This window comes from Calidris pugnax, unplaced genomic scaffold, assembly GCF_001431845.1.
Source record: "Calidris pugnax isolate Ruff unplaced genomic scaffold, ASM143184v1 scaffold41, whole genome shotgun sequence".
In the NCBI taxonomy this organism is placed as follows: Eukaryota; Metazoa; Chordata; class Aves; order Charadriiformes; family Scolopacidae; genus Calidris; species Calidris pugnax.
In genome coordinates this window covers 6,424,222-6,442,320 of record NW_015094509.1, presented here as the reverse complement: position 1 = coordinate 6,442,320, position 18,099 = coordinate 6,424,222, and the positions used below count along the sequence as shown (strand labels likewise).

Here is an 18,099-nt window from a genome sequence, read left to right as displayed (position 1 = left end):
TGTTTTACTCTTTTTCTCCATTATCTGATGCACACATACACGTAGTTTCCAGCAACTCAGTAATTAAGCTGTATAAGCTACAAGTTTGCCAAAGGTCCAGAAAGACGTACAGGTTGCTGTGCTCCATTTGGTGCTCTTGAGGCAAGACAGCATATTGCCCTGAAGCCTGACTTGCACTAAGCTCAAAACGTTTTCCCTCTGCTCCCTATAAAACATGGCTCTGAAGTATCAACAGAAATTCATGGCAAATAATTTATTCTGAACAACATTTTAGAGACCTGAGTAGACAAGAGTGTTCCCACCATATTTTCCAATTCCACAGTGGTAGAAGACATGCACCGATGTAGCAAGACTGACCTGTCTACACAGGGTGTTCAAATAGACCTCCAGCTGCAAAACCAACTGTTCTTCGTTTAACCTTATGTTGTTTGTCCCAAACCAGTTAAGGGAAAGGTTGAGGCAACATTTTCATCACACCACATCATTAGCAGTTGTCTAAAATGGAGCATTTCTTGCTACAGTGTTTGAATAATTGCCTCCACGGATTTCCAATTGGTTTAGGATTACCCACCCACCATGACCAGCAGTGGGGTAGTTGAGACAGAAAACATCCCACTCTTATTTAAGCTTGCCCCCTGTAAAATGGAACTCTGCACAGAAAGGTCCTATGGCTGCAAATTTGGCAGCACTGCCTGAACCCACTCTGCTTCTTTTATACAAATAAACCTTTATTTCAAATAAGACTTCTAGTTTGCATAAGCTTCATTTTATAATATCAGATATGTCCTGGGGATATAAGTACCTAGTTTATTTTTAAGACTGTTTTGTTTCTTTAATCAGTGGCTGATTTAAGTCTTAGCTGATCTTTCAGAGCTCAGCTGTCAGAGGAGAAGCTGTCTGTCTTAAAACACTGGAAAAATGCCTTAACACCCAAACTGGCTGCACCAAATCCAGTATTATGAGATTATTCTGGAGAATGCGTTTCCCCAAAATGAGGCAGCTCAGGCAACTAGGGTGTTCTGCAGAGCTGATTTGGACTAGATTTGCAATTTACTGTGATTATTGGAAGGCCTCAACATGTCATATGGAACTCACCCTTTCCTACTGGCCATTCATTTGTAATACTTTTCCAGAATGATGAAGGAATTTCAAGGTTTATTGACAATAAGAAGAAAGAGCCTTACCTGGTTATCATCCACAGTATATTTAAGCTTTTTAGCAGAGGCTTTGGCAAGAGCTAGTGATGCTACATAACCAACCAATGCTACTCCAAAAGCTTCGGTGACTACTTCAGGTAGGATATTCATGGGTGGTGTTTTTGGTGATGGTAACCTATAAAAAACATAAAGACAGCCCTTTTTGCAAAGCCTGGAACATAACTGATGCACCTGCAATTAATGAAAACATAAGAGAAACAATCTTTGCATGCACAGCTTATTTTTTTAATACCTGTAAAGTGATAGTTTTCAATATTTTAGATAATTAAGGTCTGTGGGGAACTGCAGGAGAGAATTTGTTCAGGAAAATGGAATAGTGTCAGATGGCGTATTCCATTTGTAAACTTCAATTTGAGAAATTATAAAGGGATCTTTACAAATTAGCTCCCCCACTGACAGATAAAACCAGCAACTATTTCCTAATTTTCTAATGCATGATAAAAAAAACCTCTGGTGTATATTCTTTTTCTTTTTTATAGTTGGCTTTCCTGTGAAGTTTAAACCTTTTAAACAATTTAGTATTCCTACAGGTTATGGACAGTATGGACATTTCTTCCATCTAATGGAGACTTTCTAATGGGACCTGCAATAAATACCTCAGTTAAGAACCAAATCATCCCAGATTGTTTCTGTACTCCACCAAAAGACTTTAGCCTCTCCAGAGCACAAATCTCACTGCTTGAGAGCCAAACTGTGCTCTGAAGGTTTCCAGCACTCCCCACTGATATTTCACTTAAATATTTCAGGTAAGTGCCTAAAAATACACAGGAATGATGTGTCTGCTTGTGTTTCTCAACACTGCAGAGTCTCCTCCTGTGAGTTTAGACAGAAAATGAGCTCCTGACTAAAGCTGCACCAATACAGTTTAGCTGTTCATAAAACATATCAAAAAGGTACTCTTAGCCCTGTTTAATCTCAGATACATAACACGTAATAGTATGCCGTAAATACTTAAAAATTGTTTTCTTTCTCAGTGACTTCCTTTATTTTATTTCTATCAGTCCAAACTGCCAAACATGCTGTGCTCATGCTGTACTTTGTAAAATTTAGGGAAACCCTGCAATTTCCAAAAGGGGAACACAACAGCTGTGCTATTCCTTACCAACCCTTAGAGTCCTAACATTCTCTCCACCATCTCATCTAATTTCTCTTTCTAGATTATACTGAATATTTTTTTCAACTTCTCTTCAAGGTCATGGAGAATAATGTATCATTATCTGTAGTTAGAATACTTTTTTCTAGAATAAGCATATCTAATTCCTTTACATTTCCTCAAAAAATCCATTTTCTAAAATTATTATATCAGTGAGTGGAGAAGAATTAAGTGTAGTAATGTACAAGCCTTACCTCATTATAAATCCTTTCTGCTACAATAACCCAAGGCAACCCTCAAAAGCAGGTTGCAATAATCTTATAGAGAGTGCTCTGTCCTCCTGTCATACATCCATGAGCCATCATCAGGTATTTAGTACCTACTTTTTATTCCATAAAGTAATGAAAAGGTTATGAAAATGTACAAGAAAGTCTGCTTTTTTATGACAATATCTAAGCCGATATACCTTGTTAACATGGAGTTGAATTGTGAAAGAGTATTTGAGGAGGCTGGAAATGGACATAATAGATTTTTGCCATTTCTTATTTCAGAAAACTACTTTGACCTCTTCAGAGACTGTTCCCAAAGTAAACATATTCAAAAGCCACAAGCTAATAAAAAACATATTACCCTTCAGGAATATGTCCCACAACTTCTAGCCCATAGACGTATTCCATATCGGCATAGTAGCAGGCAACGGATGTAGCAATTATCTATTAATTCAACACAGAAAAAGATGTTACGTTTCTATTGCTTTTAGCTTCTCACATGGTCCCCATTATTGCCATACCTAAGAACATGACAGTGTTCATGCATTTATTCTTAGATCAATTCCGTAAGACAGGGAAAAATTATTATGAAGATTTTTGAAAATTGTGGAATAGAGTAAAAAAAATCTAAAATAGGGATACAATAATGAATTTAGAGAAGATGACTGAAGAAGGACAATGATAGAGTTTGGATGAAAGGGATCTGAGCAAGTGTCTGTAAAGCCTCGGGCATCTTGCCAATCACTGTCCAAACTGCCTCTATGCAGCACGTGCCCCAGACTGCTGCCATTCACATGAGCACCTTAAAATAATTCATAATTTAGGTATTCCTGAGTCATCTCATTCATTCGATGTTCTCTGAGCACATCTAATCCAGACTGGCAGTGTCAACTTCAGCACAAAACACAGCAGAAGGTGTGGTTGCCTCTTATATTTATTTTCCTACAGGTATAAATATTGCTGAGGGAGTGGAAAATTTGGCCCTGATGACTTCTACACTCAATTCCTTTACTTTTTATCAGATGGACACACAAATCCCAATAGAACAGGCACAGGTTCCAGTCGGTGACCCTCAGTTTGTCAGCACGTTTTATCCAGTACTGTTTAAAAGGCAACACAGAAACAGATCTTCACACTACCTTTTTTTCCAGCATTTTACCCAAGAAAAAATATTCTTCTGTAAATAACTTTTTCCAGCAAAAGCAGAGCAATTGTGATGATCTACTCTGAAAAGCATCTGCACTTCATTTCTTTAAATTTTCTTTTAGAGGTCTAAAGAAAACCAGAAATATTCTGTCCTGGTGCTGGCTATTTGACTATAGTTTAATCCTTAAAGTAAGGATTTATAATGCAACTACCCAGCACAAGATTTGCCTGGCGTTACAGTGTGCCTGTTACTTTTCATTTCCTATTTCAGACTTCTTGCACTTTAGCACTCTAGGCTTCATGTTATTGTGATTATGAAAAATGTTATACAAATTGGTAACGTATGTCACTTCTTTCTTAATTGTTTAGCAAAAAGTATTTCCTGTTCTTAAATTTAACATCCAGCCATGAAAATTAGCTATCCATTTAACAAGTGGCAGGTGTGGCTGCGGGTAACTGTAGACAACACAGTGAACTTCAGCAGATTAGAGATTCCACGAAGTTTTGTAAAGCAAAAAGCCTGATGTTTCGTTTTGTACTTACCAAAACTAGATCGATGGGAAGAACAACTTTAATATTTCTCTGAAATTTCTCATTCAGTTCTTTAACAAGAACGAGCACCACAATGCTCAGCAAGGAAAGAAGCAAAGCCTCCAGCTGAACCGATCTGATATTCTCAAATATGTAGGCATAAATCTACAGTGAACAGCAAATAACAATCACAGGTCAAAAAATGTATCATTTTGGGTCACATGCTATGGCATAATTTACACAGCTTCAGACATCTCAAATAATCTGAGAGAGCTGAATCAATTCTGCAAGAGCCCAGTCATCTGACAAACTGCCCTACACTTCAGACTTCGCAAGGAAGAAAAATCCCCAATTTATTATTGCTAAAATACTACGGACTTTTGAAAGCTCAAAAAACGCAGTGAATATTTGTATACATGATTTTACAAATTTCTATTGGTAGAAACAAGCAAGAAAATTCCAGTAAATTGGGTATGTAACTTTTTCTTACTCAGTCTCATTAAATTCAGTAAGATGAGTGCTGCACAAAAAAGTTGAGAAGCCTACACGCACAACATTTATTTGCAGCTTCTATAGCTCTTAACATCAATTCTAATTATAATTCTAACATCAATTCTAATAGTAAGAGTTACTTTGGAGGAAAAATTTTCAAAGATAGGAAAGGGAGGGAAAGAGAAGGAGAGAGAAGAATGAAAAGAGAAAGAAAAATGAAGTAGTGGCTGGAGGGAAAGAGAAGCAACAGGAATCATCCCAGAAGGTCATCTTCAGGGCATCCTCTCGAGTGCACAAGGGGATCCATCCAGGGCACACTCACTCTCCTTGTTGCTTGCTCTTGCCCATTACACAAACAGTGCTCCATGGAGCACCCTTGGGTCAGGTCCAGATGTTGCACAAAGCTGTCAAGCTTTGCGTATGTATGTTATTGGTTAGTTAAATAACTAATATTATCTACTAAGCCCTGTTTCTTTCCCTAGCATAAATTTACAAGTTAAAAGCTGCAAAGCAGGAGGTAAAAAGAGAGTAGGGGAGGAAGGGATGATTCACACATCAGCGGCGAGTGCTTTCCAGGGGAAACTCTCCATGGCAAGGTGCAGGAATTGTGAGGTGCAAGTGGGACCACAGAGTTCAAAGTCCTGCTGCAGCGGGCTCTGGGATGTTGGGGAGTGGCTACATCGCTGCAAATGAGGGGCAAACTGCAGTGCTAAGGGAGGAAGAGGAGACTGGAGCAGAGTTATGGAGCTGCAGACGGGAGGCCCTCAGCTTTTCAAAGGTTAAGGCGTGGTGCAACGTGCTGTAAAAGATGGTTAGAACAATATAGTTTAGTCTGTGATGAAGAAAGGAAATCTGGTGTTGAATAACAGGAACATGTGGAATACAAATATGGAATATTTCTCCTCCGCCTCTACTCTGCACTGGTGAGGCCGCAGCTGGGATCCTGTGTCCAGTGCTGGGCTCCCCAGCTCAAGAGAGACAGGGAACTGCTGGAGAGAGTCCAGCGTAGGGCAACAGAGAGGATGGAGGGATTGGAACACCTCCCTTGTGAGGAAAGGCTGAGAGAGCTGGGGCTCTTGAGCCTGGAGAAGAGAAGGCTGAGGGGAGACCTTATCAATGCTGACAAGTATCTAAAGGGTGGGTTGAAGGAGGATGGAGCCAAACTCTTTTCAGTGGCTCCCAGTGACAGGATGAGGGGCAATGGGCACAAGCTGGACCATGGGAAGTTCCACTCCAATCTGAGGAAGAACTTCTTTGGGGTGAGGGTGGCAGAGCCCTGGCAGAGGCTGCCCAGGGAGGGTGTGGAGTCCCCTTCTCTGGAGATCTTCAAGCCCCACCTGGATGCTCCTGAGTGATGTGCTCTGGGCAACCCTGCTTTGGCAGGGGAGTTGGACTGGATGATCTCTAGAAGGTCCCTTCCAACTCTGACAATTCCATGATTTCATGAATAGAATGACTAATGGTGATGAGTAACAGGGGTCTCTGATGAAGAATACGATGCTGTAAGTAACAGATTCAGAATAATGCAATTGTCTTCACACCAGCACAGATGACACAGTTATCAGTAAACTATAATTTCAGTTCTACTCTGAATTTGAGGGTCCAAAAAATAAGGTCTGAATCAGTATCGTAACAGATTAACAGAAAGTAATGAAAAAAGTCACAAGTTTACTGGAATGGTTAGAAGGGCTGAAGAAAGTTAGAGGGAACTTCTGTCCCAATAAACAAAGAAATAATCAGATCCCTATCACAAATTATTTTCAGGCTTCATGCATAAAAGCAACAGTCCATTGCCTAGAGGAAAAAAAAGACATGAAAATGGATATAATACACATAAAACCCAAGGTAGGCTCAGTCCCTTGAATTCTGCGTTTATATTCTGGGAATTATTGTGTAGCCCAAAATGTAAACCTTATAGAGAACAGAAGTTAAAATCTAAGAAGTAGATTTAGACTGTATCGCAAGTAACTTCTTTTTAAGCCACAATATTAAGGATAATAAAATCAAGCAACTGACGCTTGAAATAATAATATTTAAAAAAAAAATAAAAAAAGGTGTTTTCTCTGGCAACAACTAGAATGACCACTAAAATAAATGAAAAGTGACACTTGTAGTTTTATCAAAATAAAGATTTATAATTTTCTGCCCCAGAGAACCTATTCTCAAATACATGTATAATTATAATAATGTTTGACAGCTTGGAGCTTAAGTACATAAATTTGTATTGGAGAGGAAAAAGTACTAAAAAATTTATCTCTTCCAGCAGAAAGGTGGTCAATATGATGATACAATTTTTTTCCACTATTCTGATTCTGTTCACATCCTTGAAGAGATGATGCTCATTTTGAAGAATGAGTAAATTACTAATAACTTCCTTTTCCTCTCACCCTTCCTAAGGATATTTTCATAATCTGTAGAGAAAAAATAAATTAAAAAAAACAAAACGTCAAAAATGGTTGCAGAAAAAAAAAAATTTCTCATAAATTCCTTGTAAAGAGGAAAATTTAGTCCAGTCCTTTGAAATTTAGCCCTTGGACTTTTGGTTAAGGATGTACACTGTAACCCAGCACAAACTTTTCTCAGAACCCAGGAAAACATTTTAAACTAGCTGATACTTGTTAAATAATATGAACTATATATGTCATAAATCTGAAGAATGATAACAAAGCCACAGTTTTTAACCACATGTTGCCCCACTGTAATCAGACAGTGTGGATTGTGTTTTGAGAGGCTCTGTAACCATAATTTTCCAAGAATGCATTTTCAAGAGAGCACAGGACTCAGCGCAGTGCCCAAGTAGAAACTGTGATTAATTAGGCCAAAAGGAGGCAATCTGGAAAACTGTATTGTAAACTGTGCCCACAAACTCACCAATGGCTGTGCTAGATCTAAGGTGAAGTGATAAGGAAAGGGAAGAAATGGATTGATTCCTAAGTGTTGAAGTCAAAGAGATGTGGGCTTATTTTGAAATGAATGGTCTCTTGAAGTGTTAACATTTGCTATCTATGTTTATGGTGTTGAATTTAATTTTCCTAGACAAGGTGAGATACAAGGTTCTGGGAATAAATATAATTTTAATGAAAGATTACAAAGAAATATGCATCAGCTTTTAGAATTTCTATATTTCTTTATAAATTCTTTATAAATATATAAAACTATATATTTATAAATTTCTTTATAACTATAAAAAAGAACCTTCCATTTAATTTTTAAAATATATAGCCAAATCTTGTAGACCTTTGTCATAGCTTTTTCAGACTTTGCAACAAACAGTTCATACAAGTTACCCAGTGTATTCTATACAGTTTTTCTTCAAATCATACCCTTCAGCGTGTAGTCTACATCAGGCAATAAATGGAAAAGAATGGGATTGCCAAGGTGTTATAGCTTGTACAAGTTCAGCAGCACCAACATCCCTATCCCCAAAGCGTCTGTAGTACACTGAAGTAATTCTAGCAGTAGTACATAAATATTAAATCAATTACTACATCAGAGTAAAGAGCTTCCACTGACTAGTCTGTTCCTTGGTAACCATTCTCCGAAAACCTAAAAACACCCATTTCATGACGCAACAGGCAAAGCTGGGAAACCATTTCACAAATTGCTCACAGGCTCTTCAGAAAAAAAGAGCATGTGGCTCTTACCATGAGCGTGGTTAACACATGCTATAGCTACCAATCTATACTATACATTGTGTCCAATCAGTTCCTGTAGTCACCCGAGGTGAACGTGTAAATCCGAAATGTAAGCACCTGAAGCTCAAGCTTGTAGTAGCCCTGATGTCCGATTCAAAAGAATTATTTATAAATGTTTTCATCACAAACATCATTATGAAGTCAATATTTTACATATCTTGTTGATGCACTTACTGAAATAATCTAGAAATTCTGTAGCAGAATTTAGTTTGATATTTCAATGTACAAAGCAATTTTGTATGTCATTATATAATTAACAAAATTTTAAAAAACAGCCATGATATATTAATTGAGCTGTTTGCCTCTTGCTTTTTTTATTTTTATTGCTAGGTTTGTGTAAAGATTTTTAATGGGAATGATCTGTCAATATTACGAGGAACTAGTGAACATTTTCCAACCGATGTAACTTTGCACGTAAGTGAAAAAAGCAACATTCTAATTGTGCACACATATATGTACAGATACTGAATGTCCCTAGTCTCAGGTGAAATTAAGGACTTTGAGTTCCACTATACTTTCACATACTTTCACAGGGTAATAAGGAACATTGTAATGGTTTATATTGTACAAAGAATGTGTATCCTGATGTAATAATTAAATCCTCTGCATTGTTGTGGTTTTTTGGGCTTTTTTGGTTTTCGTTTTTTAAATGTGTTCATGAAAACCCAAAAGATTAGTTTTAAAATGAGTTTAGAGGTTGAAGCAAACAATAGAATTAAAGGAACATATTAGTTAAAACACTTTATACAGTTTAACAGTAGATGACCTCATTGCATATTCAAAAATGTTTCATTCTGATGTTTGCTAGACAAATAGAAAACACTGTAGGAAAAACATACAGGCAACTATTGTGAACTATATAGGGAACAAGCTGGAAGAGAAAGGAAAAAAAAAAAAGACTGATAGTGGGAACAGGAAAGTTTTTTCAGCTGATTGCAGCACAACCACAAGGATTTTGCAACAAACTTGAAAAATTCTGCATCCACCAGAAAAGACCCCATTTTGCAAAGTAGGTTTGTTACATTACAGGAGTACATTTTGCAGTGCTGCATTTTCACAGAAACTTGTGGAAAGATAAATATATCTACACATGTATAAAGGGCAAATATAGATATTTCTGCTTTCAAATGCTACCTAAATCTTGATGAAGCTTTTCTTATCTGTTGTAAAATCAGATCTCACATGTAGTTTGCCTTCACCATTTCTCTTTTTCGCCTTCACCTTGCCCTTCCCATTTGTAAAATACCAATCAATGCTACAATGTTCAGCTCAATTGCAGTGTTACAAACCATGTACAGGGAAAATGAAATTTAATAAATTACATGAACTATGTGTAAACACAAAAGTCCCATAGGCTCAATGCCAGTGTAGTAGATTTGTTCTCCATATAAAGTTCATTTTTACATATTTAATCATGATCTCACTTGCTATAAAGAATCCATTTCACTGGCTTGCTTTACTTTCAACTCTCCTATCACACTTTATTAAACATTCTTATTCTTGCTTTGCCAACCCAAAGGCTGCCTGAGGCAAAGCAATCAGCTTTGTGAGTGGGAGGTGTTTTGGAGTGGAGAAAGAAAAAAATGTAAGTAAAAATACCAGTCTCTGGGTTTCAAGATTTTGGAGGAAAGAATATGTCCACAGAGACGTGCCAAATTTTCCTTTCACTCTCCAGTTATGTATGCACACTAACATATATCTAATTAGTATAATTTTCACATAAAGCTACCGCCATAGAGGAAAAAAAATAAAGTTAAAATCTAATCTGGTACGTCTGACAGAGATACTGGACCTTCTTAAACTAATCCATAAGTCTGAACAGATACCAGAAACCTTTTAAAATACCTGGATGTTAAAATTGTCCTTTTTAAGTATGGAGAGCTTTTATTATTCTTTCAAGTTGTACAGAGGACTTCTTGTTTGTTCATTTGTTTTCACACATTTCTACAGAGCAATTCAGAACCTTACAAAAATCAAGAAAATTTTTCATTGGAAAATGCTCAAAGGGGTTTGATTTCAAAAGTGAAATGAAGGGCAAAGCACTTTTTTCAGATACATTAAAAAATACAAGGGATAAGGGAATATATTTCTTTCAAAGCATTTGTATGACCTCATTTATGATATCATCAGCACACCAACGTGGAAATATTTCTTCCTATCACTGCTGTTCTTTATTATTGCTCATAATGTATGTTTTGATTATGTCTTGGCTGTGGTACTTAACATCAGTCATCTCTACAAGATGACAATATTCCTATATGTAAGTATAGTCTCCATGGAAACACTGTGAAAAAGAGGCTGGTCACATTTTCAACTAAGTAGTATTTACGAAAAGGTTTTTAAAGAATTAAAAAATATTTAATATATGATGAATTACCTGTAATAGTCTCACAGGCCAACTGACTACTCATAAAAATGGCTGTGACACTTTTAGTTATATACTTACAAAACAAATTCCTTGTGTTTATTATATGCCCCTAATTCTCATTAATAAATTGGTTCTGTAAAAAACTTACAAACGCATTATCCATAAAAAACGTTATCAAATTTGTAAAAAACTATGAAAAAATATTCTGAAAAGCAACAACATCTTATCACAAAGTCCACATTAACAAATTTCCCAAAATAATATGAAAAAATAAAGAGTAGAGAAGTGCAAGAAAATCTAGTCAGTGCTTTTAAATAAGGTGTCCTAATTTAGTGGTTAACTAGATGACACCTCACTTCATCTGGTAATCAACTCATTAATTGCTATCAGTGCAATTTAAATATCATCTCAGCAAGTAAATAAAGTTTTATTACAAGCAATATATCATTTTAACAGATACGATTGTGATACTAATGATTCTGCCAAGAGATTATGCTCACAGCAGCTAAATTGCTGGAATAAGTTACCTGGAAGAATGCGTGCTCATTCTTTTTTATGGGATAAGGTTTTACAACTTTACCCTTTAAAGTTTCAGCCAACAGTATCTGCTTTCCAAAGGGAGTAACCATGGTACTGTATGAAAAACTGTATGCATTTTATAAAAATTACCTTACAGCTGTATAGTTGCTGTGTTTACAGCAAAGTAATATAATGTCTTAAAGCAATAATTAACATGTCTAGGGTAATTTTTACATAGGAGATTCACAAATCATGTGTTATATCTCTCTTACTGCAATGATGATCAGGTTTCATTCAGCAAAATAGGAAGAAAATCTGTTTAGAATGGTATGTTGAATATATGATGATATATCCTTCCACATGCTGCTCCAGAAAGAGTTAAACCTCCCTGTGCAAGTGTGTAATTGCTTAGGTTAATGAATGGAATTATTGATGGTGTAATACACGTATTTAAAATTGATTACTCTATCCTTTCAAAATAAGACCAATTCCTGTTAATTCTTCATCAGGGTTTCCTGACCTGTTCTTACAAACAGACCGAGCAAGATGGATGCTTTGTTGTTACATCTTCCATTCAATCACATGCCCACATAACAAATTTCTTACACTTACATATAGCCAAATAGTGTAGTTATTCAAGAAGATGTTAACTAATGGAATAAACCACCTCTGTTACTGAACTCACATGAAAAAATCCCAGTGGTCCTGATATATATGGCATTTTCATTCCCAGCAGATACTTCACTTGTGAAGTCACGACGTGTGTAGCTGCTCCTGTTGTCATCGCGCTTATCACTGGTTCTGTTAACAGGAAAGTGGCACTGCCCAACTGCAGCATAAACATCACGACCTGGAAGGCAAAGGTATGTGTATCAGCAATTATAATAAAATGCAGCTTCCTGGTGATATGAAAATGACCCAGGGTCCTTTTAATATACTTTAAGATGAATCAGATAAAGAGCAGAAGTCCTTTGAAGGATGTGCCCAGCTGAAAATGGAAAGCATTGAAGAAGCTCCATGGGTTTACCTGCATTGTCTTACTCACATCACTAGTTCACCAGACTCTAACATTAGCGGGCTCAGAGAAATTGTCTTCAAGCAATGCTTATTATTGTCTCCTGCTCAAATACCCGAGCACAATAAAAACCAGCTCAACACAGCAACATGAATTAAAGCAACTCAAAACGTGAGGGTGATGCAAACACTCATTTCTGCCCCACTGATATCCAGTCTGAGTAGGCAAATGGCCATATCTTGGTCCAGCTTACCAACTGCCAACTTAACAATATCAGGATTCCCAATGTTAGCATTAGCAACAGCTACCACATTTATTAGGTGCTAGAACCAGAGAGACATGAGTCTCATGGCAGAGTCCTGCCTGCCCCAGGCTCCTGCACCACCAGATTTCCCTTCCCATGCCATCACGCAATTGCCTTACTTCTCCTGCAGAGCTGTAGCCTCCTGATATCCCACTGACCCTGCTCATAGGGTTCAATAGAACATGATGCTTGGTGCTCTCATGCTACAATATCATAGCATCAAATATGCCAACTATCATCAGTCCACTGCCTCTAGCTTCATAGAATCATAGAATGGTTTGGATAGGAAAGGACCTTAAAGAGCATCTAGTTCCAACTTCCCTGCCATGGGCGGGGACAACTCCCACCAGACCAGGTTGCTCAAAGCCCCATCCAGCCTGGCCTTGAACATTTCCAGGGATGGGACCTCCACAGCTCCCCTGGGCAACCATATGTTGAGGGTTCTGGTTTTGCAGATATTCAGCTAGAGAATTGACAGAAGTTGCTTCAGATGATGGACAATATAAAAATACTGATCTTCTTTACAGAGAAACAGGGATGTTTATATAGTTATGTTCTGTATGAACAAACTTTATAAACTTATAGTAGAAGTAAACTACTTTAAAGACCTTTAAAATCAACTTCCTGTGCATTTGAGAAACACTTGAACTAACTTTAAGTAAAATATTTGTATACACTCAGATAATTTAAAACAGGAAGAAAAATTCAACATCCAATTTCATAAACACAATGCCATATACAAACCGAATTTCTCTGCTAGAAAAAAGAGTAGACTTTGACTCAGCCATATTTGACCTTGAAGATTATTTCAGCTATGTGACAACTTTTACAGAAGTTATTTCAGAGTACAGGCATATAATGAAAGAATAATATTTCTCCCTAATCCAGGACTGGACTACAGCTGAATTTACAACTATTGTAGATACTTCCTAGGTATATAGGACAAATACCCGAAGTATTGTTGTTTACTGCTGGGCTTTCTCCCCTTATCTCAGACTGCAATCACTCTTTTCCTCTGAAGAATGAGATTTGACAGTTCTTAATTCTCTGAACAAAGGTATTACATACCTACAGATACTACTGTGGTTAGCATAACACTTCATCCTTTTCTGATCTATATCAAGATATTAAGTTACATCTCCCCTTACAGTTACTTCTGCAGATTCATTAGATTAAAAAAAAAAAAAAAAAAGCAGCTTCTAACTTCATAATCTTTTGCATTTGCTATTCTCCTGCCTGAAAAGTTACATGCTCTTGGCACAGAGGTGTTTGCTACAATACTTTCTAGGAGGATTATTTTGTGTTTATTATACTAAATATCATCCATTTGGAATACATGACAGTCTCCTTTGCTTTGCTTTACTTTGCTTTGTTCTCAATGTCAAAGAATCATTTCTTTAAAGGTTATCATTCTTTATGCTTGAACACCACTTATTTTTTCACCATAAATCTCACCTGTAAGCAGTGAGCTAGAAGTATAACAACACAAAGAAACAAAAATACCAAAGTGAGTGGCTTTTCATTTACCACAAAAACCTCTAGTGAGCAATTTCCTCTTCCATCTGAGAGATTAAATCTGAGATTTTTTTTTCTATTTCCCATTAATAGCTCTGTACTATGAACAATCAGAACATTGATTGCCATTCAAGATTGGACTCAATAATGATAATTACTGTTATACCCTCAGTGAGTAGTAATTTAGTTAGTCAAGCCTAAACCCAATAATTACTAACTTCAGATATTTTGTTTAGCTGTTTGTTCTAACAGTGTGCTTATTCATGTATTTAAAACAATGTTCACAGTAACAAAGTTCAATAAGAAACAAATTCTCCTTTCCCTAGTGAATTTTTGTTTGTTTTCTAATATCAGTATGTATTGTAGAGATGTAAAATTTTGAACTCTATAATGGATGAGTTTCTGGAGAATGAGATGAATGTTTATTTACCTGCAGATTCAAAGCTACAGAGACAATTCTGTGAAGTACATAATATCATGGAGAAATATTAGCTAATATTATCATTTCCAATAAAATTATTATGGTTAATTACAAGAAAATGATGTCATGATTTGAAATTCAGCAACTTCAGCATCACTCTCATATTTTGTTACTTTAATTTTTTAACTTTGAATCTTCAGCATTTTAGGGGGATGTGACCCTGCTTCACAGGGGGTAACTGGAAGGTCATATTTCAAACATACTTTTTATTGTTTGTTTATAACTGTGGGTTATGTAAACTACATCCAAACCATGATTATGGTCTCAAGTAGAGAATTTCTGTAGCCACTCGGTTAAATAAGCAACAGCCTATGCTGGTCCCCCCTCCTCGTACTGCAGAGGGTAGCTCAGGACTTCCAGAAACAAGGGCAATGCTTCACCAGCCTGTACATCCGACTTTTTTATTGCCATTATAGTTAAATAAATATAAGGTGCATGCATATCTCTTCCATGGTGAAGACCTAACAATGAGGCAAACAGAACAGAAAACATCTGGGTAGGAGGGTGTAATATTCAGCATAAGCTGGTATGGGAAACTCCTGCTGTCCTTCATCTCCTGCTTAGATGAAGAGAGGCCAAAAAGTTATTTTGAAATAAGCCTCCCAAATCTAGCTGCACTTGAGTTTTCTTGACAAATATACCTCATATTTTTAGCATTTATACAGGCCCAGATCAACTCTCCAGATAGCTGCTCCCCTGCACGGGGGGTTCACAGCTTGGCTGCCACCACTATTTGCATAAACACCACTTGAAACTAAGCTGAGTTGACAGCACATGGTTACATCACTTTGTGTTATGTCATTAAAACTTTCACCCACTAAGCAACCACTAAAATGTAGAAAGTTCAATATTTTTATAGAAATTTATAATAATCTACTTTATCCTTGCTGTGGTCATGATGTAGATTTCCCATCTTTTTTGGTGATCTATTACATGATTTTTCTTCCTTCTTGATGCAGGAAAAACTACAGGGAAAACTGACAGCGAAGTGTCAGAACAGTAAAAACATAAAGTATAAAAAAAAGCCGGATGCAAATAGGTTTATCTTTTTTTTTTTTTTTTAATTTGTACTAATACTGGGCTTCTCTTAAACTGTAAAAGGAAAACAGAGAAACCCATATTTTAGGATTACCTCCAGAATTTTTCATTTTTTGAAATTTAGTTCCTGGGGTTTGAAGCAGTATTTCAGAGAGAGAGCAATCACAGTAACAAAATGGTTTTAAAGGGACATGGCTGCAGTTTCTTTGTGCAACTTTTTCAGTACATCACACTATGTTAAAAGCCTCTTTAAGAACTAACTGTCTTGAGATGAATTTTGCTTTCTCCAGGTACAGAGTCTTGATTAGATTCACGTGAATGAAATCAAGATCTGTCATAGAAAGGGAAAAAAAAACACGTGAGGAATGTAAGGGGAAGCAGCCTTATGTTAATACACAGTAAACGAGAAAAGATCATGGGAACAAATTAGAAAACCAAGTGATTAGGCAGAAGTGGTGAAAAGTGGTACTTCAAAAAAAAATTACAGCTGGTATTTCTAAAACAAAATTTTTCAAAAAAAATTAAAACTAAAGATGAGAATGAAAGAAAGATAATGCAAAGGGAACCTTTTCTGTCTTTACTGCTCCATAATTTTACAGACAAGTAGAAGAAGAGAATGTGGATTTAGCCGAAAAAGAAATGAGTAATTGGGAAAAGCAAAGCCCTCGTGTTCATCAGTTCAAGCCCTTTTGGTTCTTGTCCACTTTCAATACTTTCTTCCCATGACAACGTGCTCAGTTTATTATTGTTAAAATTCCACTCTCACTGTGTAGTCAATCTAATTTTATGGCCAGTAAAAATTTTTATCACATAACGGGCACTTTGGAAATCACTAATCTCCAGCTTTCTCTCCACAGTAATTGAAACGCTGATATCATGTTACCTGCTGTATGAATTCAGTTTTGGAGAAAGAACTTTAAACCCCTCAAAACTACATATTCTGGAAGGTGCAGAAAAAGAAGTGGTGGTACTTCTTCTGATCATTTGCTCCGTGAGGTCAGAAGATAAGGTCAGCCATGGGGAATATTTCTTGGAAGGAAACAGTACAGAGAGCGAGCCTTTCATTTATTACCCTGCAACAGTTACCTCAAAATCAGAGGCTGCAAAAGTGAAGACATCTATGGATCGTCTGGAGACCAACAGTCAGAAACAGACAGTTCAGCTTGACTGAGTCACCAATTTAAAACTCTTTTTCGCCTTTTTCAATAGACATTGTATATAGGAGATTTTGGTCTTTTGAATCACAGCTTTTAAGTGCACTGTGGGTGGCTTGAGAGTATTTGGTAGCTCCTGATGACTTGAGGAGTGAGCTTTCCTCACTCCAGGACCTGAAAAAGACTTCTTTTTGTGGTCTTTCTGGACTAACATGTAGTGTGCTCTACTATAATTGTAGGAACCAAGACTCCCATCCAGCCTACTTGTTCTTTTCAAGATACAGAATATGAGCCTGGAAGACGATATTTCTACTGTGAAAGAAAAATTAACTCTTTTCCTGATTATCACTGTATAATAAAGACTCATGTTTGTACTTCATGGACAACACAGAATAATGCAGCACAGTTTTCCCCATGGGGAAATAAAGCTTTGGACAAGAAAGCCTAACAAAAACACACTTGGTATTCAAACGTGCTCATTCATTATTAAGCAAATTGATAATAGACCATGTAAATTTGTTCTCCAGACAACCAGAAACATTTTTTTCTCTCCAACACTGTATATTACTATCTAATTATATGTAAGTTTTTAAAATACAGTAGCTGAAAAACTTACCAGTAAAAATGTAGAAGACTGGAGTGCAATAAGCAGCCATTTATCGGTTACAGAAGAGTAGCACAACTCAATTCTGAAGCACTGTGATTAAGAGAATACAACTTTTTTTCTAGGATAAAAATTATTTTTTCTCGCTTTGAACTGCAAGCAGCTTTCTTGTCTATTCAGCAAATTTAATGTTGAATTTCAGTTTAGTATGTGGGGGCTTTTTATAGTCATATATATTTATGCAAGCATTCTTGCACATATAATGTATTAATAGGAAAAAAAATCTTATCGAAAAGCCTTTTTTGAGGATTTTTTGATGCTGTAAAGGCATCATCCAATTCTAATTCCAAAATCATTCCATCGGTGTCTGTTATGTTCTGTCATTTCCTCTCTCCATCAATACCTCCGAAATATTAATTACCAGGGAATAAGTCCATCAACTTGATTATCTTTCCATGCCCTGTTTATCTTTATGAAGTAGCAGTTACATAAATTTAAAAAAAATCTACATTATACTTTCCATTCTGCTTTTAAAAATAAAATAGTCTCTGGGAATGCATTATTTTAAATGCTTTTGGTAATTACAATTTTTATCTTATGTTTAGTTAGTTTTTTTAATACTATGTTATCTTCATAAGGATGCCTCTTAAGACGACTA

General features: G+C 36.4%; 1 protein-coding gene across 4 annotated transcripts in view; it reads right to left on the bottom strand.

Moving 5' to 3' along the window:
* Positions 1-18,099, bottom strand: part of SLC26A7 (solute carrier family 26 (anion exchanger), member 7) — an 82,762-nt gene that overhangs the window by 33,446 nt on the left and 31,217 nt on the right. For all 4 annotated transcript variants that reach the window (XM_014965163.1, XM_014965167.1, XM_014965164.1 and 1 more), the window contains exons 5-8: positions 12,016-12,180; positions 4,269-4,421; positions 2,941-3,023; positions 1,185-1,332 (exon numbers count right to left, since the gene is read on the bottom strand). In XM_014965163.1, the coding sequence (XP_014820649.1) occupies positions 1,185-1,332; positions 2,941-3,023; positions 4,269-4,421; positions 12,016-12,180 (549 nt within the window). The remainder of the gene's footprint in view (positions 1-1,184; positions 1,333-2,940; positions 3,024-4,268; positions 4,422-12,015; positions 12,181-18,099) is intronic.